Source organism: Musa acuminata, chromosome BXJ3-7 (assembly GCF_036884655.1).
Source record: "Musa acuminata AAA Group cultivar baxijiao chromosome BXJ3-7, Cavendish_Baxijiao_AAA, whole genome shotgun sequence".
Taxonomy (NCBI): Eukaryota; Viridiplantae; Streptophyta; class Magnoliopsida; order Zingiberales; family Musaceae; genus Musa; species Musa acuminata.
In genome coordinates, this window is record NC_088355.1 from 37,479,325 (window position 1) to 37,485,324 (window position 6,000).

At 41.4% G+C, this 6,000-nt stretch overlaps 1 protein-coding gene across 1 annotated transcript; it reads right to left on the minus strand.

Annotated features, from left to right (window-relative positions):
• Nucleotides 1-4,792: 4,792 nt before the first annotated feature.
• Nucleotides 4,793-6,000, minus strand: LOC135642941 (anthranilate O-methyltransferase 3-like). The gene is made up of 3 exons (XM_065159422.1): nt 5,608-6,000; nt 5,247-5,519; nt 4,793-5,140 (listed from the first exon to the last, which is right to left on the minus strand). The coding sequence occupies exons 1-3, from the start codon at nt 5,998-6,000 to the stop codon at nt 4,793-4,795; spliced, it is 1,014 nt and encodes a 337-aa protein (XP_065015494.1).

The window sequence follows — 6,000 nt, forward strand, 5'->3', positions numbered from 1 at the left end:
GCGTAGCGTACAAAAGTTGGAATGGATGAGTTTGAGCTATGGCTTGACGTTAACAACCATACTTGATGGTGCTCAAGGCAAGTGAGGCGCTTAGAAAAGGATGAGATCATGCAAGGTGGAATGGGTTGCTTAGCGACTGAAAGAGTTATGCAAATCTCATAGAGATGAGGAGAATTACTAACTCAAAGAATTCAGTACTAATGCAAGGGCTTGTATGCAGATAATGTAATGTTCGTGGCTATCCCAAGGCGACTGAAACTTGGTGCTATGGAGTATTGAAACTTTTTCTTCAGCATGAGAAGGATATGTGAATAGAAGGTTGAATTATGCAATAAGTTCAGCATGTTGCTAAGCCTTGAGGGGTGCAGTAGGAGTTGTATTAACGTAGAGTCACAATCTAGCAAATGCATTTATGGGAGACAAAATAATGCACAGTTTGTTCAGTAAGATGAAGTAGTCCGAGGGGATGGTGGTCTCCAAAACTTTCAAAAAGAAAACAGCGAAGAGAGAAGTTGCTCCAACGGGACAGATATCTAGGAGAGATAAGTCTTATATCTCCAAAAGGAAAATCATATGCAGCGGGTCATACATGTTAAGGATGAGTATCTCAAAATAATTTCTTAAAGCTCAGTGTATCGAGAGAGCTGTGTTGAGTTATCGCATAACCTCGATTGAGATAATGCACTGGGGGAATATATTGCGAGATTAAGTGAGAGAGCGATTCAAGACAACATAAATGAAGGCACACTTGGAGTCGATATAGAGATCGGACTCAATGGAGGGCTGACCCATGGAATGGTAGGCGTGAGGACCATCATCAACTCAATGCAAATCGAGGAGCAGAGCAACTTAAGTGTAACTTGGCAAAGTGCCCAAGCCACATAAAGGAGCCGACATAGAAAATGAAACATAAGAAGAAGTGTTGGGTTGATAGCCTATAGCCCATCTCCTCTTTAATCTAACCCTAGATCTAAGAAAGAGGGTGTGGTGGCTATGAAAATAGGGGAGAAAAAACCATCGCAATGAGGTAAAAATTTTTCGCAGCAACTTGATTCAAAAAAGAGGAGAAAATGACAAAAAAATAAGAGAAAGAAAGGGAAGAAGAAAAAGACAATGCAGAGAGATGATTCTCAATCATCCAAGTAGTGTTCTCATCTCAGGTTAGATTAGATCTATAGTAGATTCTTGCTGTAATTACTTACAGAGAATTTGGATATTGTGCACAGTGACGGAATCCTTGTATCCTACTTATTCTTTTACGATTGTTGCTTGAGTTTTACGCAAAAAGATTTTGAGATTTATATATTCATTATTCTTATAATGGATTATCTCTGATTTATCCCGTGATTTTTTCCCTTCACATTGGAGGGATTTTCCATATAAATCTTGGTATTCTATTTGATTATAATTTCCATTTAATTCCGTAGTATGTTACGACCTACTAGTATTTGTTCGTATTCAAAAGTTTATTTCTTTTTTTATATCCTATCAAGTGGCACAAAGTTTTCCTTGGACAGAGGTCAAGGACATGAACTCTTGCAGAGGCAAGAGCATGATCATATCGTTCCATGGGTCATTTATTCTAATGGAGAAGATTCATCTAGCATGGTGCCAAAGATGAAAGGAGCTTCTGAGTACATGCACCTTATCTAGGAGAAATATTTGATAGAGGTACTATGACGACTCAACTTACGGAGTCAAAGTTTGGTTCAAAAGGCCTTGGCACGAGGCAAGAGGACGCAAAGACGGGTACTCTTAAAAAATATGCCATAGTGCTGCCATTTAAGTTGCCATGAAGGAAGAGGTGCATAGTGGAGATTGTATTGGTAGAGGTAGAGGCCCAGGATACAAACAATGGAGTAATAATTTCAACAAAGTCGGTGGACTTTGGGAGCTACTAAGCGACGGACTGTCCTAGAGCTGTGCTTCATCTGAGTGTGACCCGAGAGCGGGTGGACAAAGGTCGATTGCTAAAGGAGTGAACACAATCAAAGGTGGAAAAGGCCTTGCGATATGTTGGCAGAGGCCATAGGAAGGATCACAATTCAAGTTCATCCCATAAGTATCAGAATGATATGGAGATGTCACCAGGAGACAACATGGTTCAGTAGATCATGGTGGAATAGTTTGTGGCAATGCGATACATATAAATCTAGTCCCATGAGAGACTATATCATATAGAGGTATGATCGGGAGCTATTGAGAGCTCCACTTCAGTGAACAATATGATAATAAGAAGGGCTACAGATTTAAGGAGTGAAAGTCATTGTACTACAAAGGTGGGTCTTCCGTGCATGAATTAAATTTTGCATCGGATGAAAGCCTTCGTCATCAGTATATGGAGGCTATGTACCATCGATGGAAAAGTTCGAATGCAAGTACTAATGAGTCGCATGAAGGGACTTGATCATGCAGAGGTATGATCAGAGCGGTTGGAGAGTTAGATTTCTCCAGAGCCCATATTCGCATAAGAGATGCAGTTGTGAGGTGAATGATATTAGGGCCATGTGCATGGTAGTGTCACGATACCGCAGAGATGAGACTTCCATGAAGTCATGGATCCCTTGCTCTCATTAGAGGGAGAGCGCTTGGTCATGAAAGGGGCCGAGGAGGTGGAGGATGTAGAGGTAAAATCTAAGTACCAAGACAAGGCTGAAGGGCAAAGGCCAGAGAACTTTATAAGGCTGGTGTCAATGAGCTTCTCATCAAGATAACCAAAAGTAGAAGACTTCGGGTTAATGTAAGAGTGCACGACCAAGGACAAAGCAGGTAATATGCAATATTGTACATTTGCTACTCAATGGAGTTGATGGCTGGGTTGATAAAGAAGATGGTATAATCCCATAGGCTACCAAAACTATTAAAAACTTACTCAAGTTTGGGTGAAAACTTTCTGTATTCTAAAAATTCGATGGCATTAAAAAAGTGAATCACAGTAACTAACTCAACCCAAGGAGTGCAAACACTTCGAGTATTTCAAAAGTGTAAGCAAAGAGTAGGTGAAAGCTAGTAACTAACTCGATGCATGAAGTACAACCCTCGAGGAGGTAAGCGGAGTTAAGTAATCTTTGCCTTCTCAACTTTTAAGAGAATGTGTGAAACCAAGTATCTCAATTTTCTTATCTATCCAACAAAAGGGATTTGCACATATTCAAAGACTCTTCCAAGAAACCAAATGGAAAACAATAGTTGTTAAATCATCGCCAATAGTGATCAATGCTACTGAGAGTAGATTATCTGCTTTATTTTCCAATAGAATGTCAATCGAAAACAGAAGTGATATGAACCTACTTGGAAGTGACAACTAAATGAAAGAAGAGTTGATGAGCAAATTTTTTGGAGGAAGGACCCAAAAACTTTAAAAGTTTATAAGGTGTTGCTCGTTAAAGCTCCAACAAGCATCCACCTAGTTCAAACAACATGAGGCATTTGAGAGACTGAAGCATAGTTAAGATAATCTTTTCCTTCATATGAAGAATCTGCATGAACCAACAAGGATCAACACAACTCAACCAACCTCACACTAGAGTCAGAGTCATTAGCGAGTTGAAGCAGTATAGTAGATCAAAAGTTCAACTACTCAACAACAATGGTGGAGAGCAGTTGGGAGCCAGGAGGCACATTATAGTTGAAGCAGAAGATTAAAGATTCAGTAAAAGTGATGAGTTGCAATGTCGGCAAAGGCTTCGACGAGGATATCAAAGGAATAAGTGGGGGAGAATGTCACGGACAAAATTACAAATATAGTGTTTAATGTAATGCTCATATATGTCTATGTCTTTTAGTTTATTCATGCTTTGCACAGCATGTAGAGGGACGGTCGAGGCTTAACAGCCATATTTTAGTTAGGTTTGATGGTTATTTTTGATTTGTAAATAAAGGATGTATCATGTGGATACTTATGGGAGATTTTGGTATATAGTGGATCATTTTGGATCCTTTGTTGTGTGACCGTTCAGAGCTTATGACGTTTGTTTGTATTTGCATTGGTTATAAAGTGATTCCTAAAATAATTACTTATGGATCCCAAGTGAGGTAATTTCTCTAATATGTTTTCTCTTTTGTAGGTCCTAAGGGACCATGAGAGATTCGTGGAGGCTGATCTTTACGGACGGACACACAAGGGTGCTGCACGACTTAGGCAAAACCAGTTAAGTTCGTGATAGTACAACCTCGGACAGTGCGGGACAAACAGCCATCCCACTCGAGTTTGAAGTATCATGTTGATGCGATGCACCATATCAATGCTGAGACTTCATGTCGATGCTAACGTGACTGTTGATTGTTGCCATAGGGGTTAGCCCTAGAATTTATCTATCACTATCCTCGAACCAAAACTGAGAGAAGGTATGCAGAATGTATACATTTTTCACATTAAAAAAAAATTCTCCCACTTGGTTTGATGCCTTCAGGGTTTTTTCGGTTACTTTCTAAATAAATGTTTGAGGATGATACTCTCACCTTCCATCTCATGACTTGTAGTGGTTTCGATGAGTACAAGTCGATGGGCCAAGCCATCATGCCAACTGCGAGCCCCCAATCTCGAATGTCCGTGTCCGCGGTGACATGACGACAAGCTATTACTGTTCTTTATGCCAATTTGTTTTCATTCTGCAATCGTAGTAAGTAAAACTAATTCGAAGGCTCACTTCTGTTCGACCGATCTAAATCGAGTCAGATATCTTTTGATTGAGTAGGAGACATACAAATAAGTATCAACATCATGTTCTTATATCTAGAGAGCAACTACAACTTAGATCATATGAATTATCATTGTAATGCATGCAGGCCTTCAAGCTTTCCTCCTCAAGGCAAAGACTAACACGGTGTAGTAGCATTTGTCTTTTGGGAGATGCCTTGCAGTAATACTATCGGCGAGTAGTGAGAATAATGCATGGGGTATGGCATCCCCAAAATGATGTGAAATCAAGGGCTCCATCACTGCCTGTAAAGTGCTTGCCACATTCTTCCCATCGAGTACATTGTCGGAGTCGTCAAACGGATCCCAACTGGACTCGAAGCTCTCCGCTTTCTCTACATCAAAAGAACCTTCCTCCTCTATCACTGACTTCACTTCCTGCATCGAAGCTCCATAAATTGGCAAATTGAAGGTGTCCACTTTGTCTTCTGATATGATTCCCTGAACTCAATAAACAATAACTCGGGTCACTTCTCTTCTTTATCCTTCCTTACGACGCAAGTAATATAATATTCTCACTACTCCGTAAGGTGAAGATTTGACGTACCTGTGAGACCATTGTGTTAAGGGCCTCTGCTAGTAATCCATAAAGATAGCTTAGCTCGTCGTTGGCTGGGTGTTTGTTTCTTCTTCCTAGGAATGTTAATACCATTCCCCATCCGATGCTTAGTTCTACGTAACGAGATTTGAGGAACGTGGAGAAGTCTCTCCGGTGTTGTTCTTGGTATGCTTTCACGACTTGGGGTGGACTGTTCTCCGCAATATAGATGTTGCCCTTGTTCACCGGAACACCCTGCTCACTCTCGAGACCTTGTGGAACCTATGACACATAGTTCATGATCAGTAGTACAACATCAACTCAGTGCAACACCGCATGCATGACATGAGAAAGCACAGTAGTGATCGACCTGAGAGAGCCACATGAGAGAGAAGTTAGAGTGGAAGAAGTGCACAGTGTTACACGGGAAAAGCCTCCCGTTGAAGGAACCGGGAACGCCCACAACGTAATGAGGCACGAGCAGGTCCCCCTTCTCCTCCTCCATCTTCTTCTCATATCTTTCCAAAGACCGGAAGACATTATTGAAGTCATTTCCCGGGAGGTCGTTCAAGAAGAACTGGATCTCCGGTGGCTTCTGCTCCAGCCTTCGACATAGGTCACCGACGATGCCAAGCACCTCAGAGACCACAAGAAAGGTGTTCGGACCCGACGAACAACCGAGGTCGACGACGACCATCCTCTCGGGGAGCGGCGTCCTCCTGTACATCTCTGCTATGGCGGTCTCCAATATGGGCTTCGCCAT

Coding starts and splice junctions, on each gene's coding strand:
- LOC135642941 (XM_065159422.1), bottom strand. CDS start 6,000: ATGGCGAAGCCCATATTGGAGACCGCCATAGCAGAGATGTACAGGAGG. Junction 5,520..5,607: donor CTCTCATGTGGCTCTCTCAG/GTCGATCACTAC, acceptor TATGTGTCATAG/GTTCCACAAGGTCTCGAGAG. Junction 5,141..5,246: donor TTAACACAATGGTCTCACAG/GTACGTCAAATC, acceptor TATTGAGTTCAG/GGAATCATATCAGAAGACAA.